At 56.4% G+C, this 264-nt stretch overlaps 1 protein-coding gene across 1 annotated transcript in view; it reads left to right on the forward strand.

The window, feature by feature from the left end:
- The window catches only part of LOC118330881 (fibulin-7-like), a gene marked incomplete at its 3' end in the record, with an annotated part of 3,066 nt that extends 2,802 nt beyond the window's left edge, over positions 1–264 (forward strand). The window contains 1 exon segment of the mRNA XM_035665580.1: positions 94–264. Within this exon segment, the coding sequence (XP_035521473.1) occupies positions 94–264 (171 nt within the window).

Below are 264 nucleotides of genomic sequence, written 5' to 3' on the forward strand. Positions count from 1 at the left end.
AAATCAGTCCACAGGCAGCAGAGTTAGTCGGGGAACATCAGAATCATATGGGACCTTCAGTTCAGAAGGTAAATGAACTCTATCTGTTCGCAGCATCCTGCCCCAAACCAGAGCCCCCCACTCACGGCCGCAGACTGGGCCGGGTGTTTGGCATCGGACACGAGGTCCACTTCCTGTGTAAGCCTAACTACGAGCTCATTGGCCCACGGACCCGAGTCTGTCTGGAGTCTCTGAAGTGGAGCGGCCAGCAGCCAATGTGCCGAC

This window comes from Morone saxatilis, unplaced genomic scaffold (assembly GCF_004916995.1).
Source record: "Morone saxatilis isolate NCDOM2014 unplaced genomic scaffold, NCSU_SB_2.0 Contig2, whole genome shotgun sequence".
In the NCBI taxonomy this organism is placed as follows: Eukaryota; Metazoa; Chordata; class Actinopteri; family Moronidae; genus Morone; species Morone saxatilis.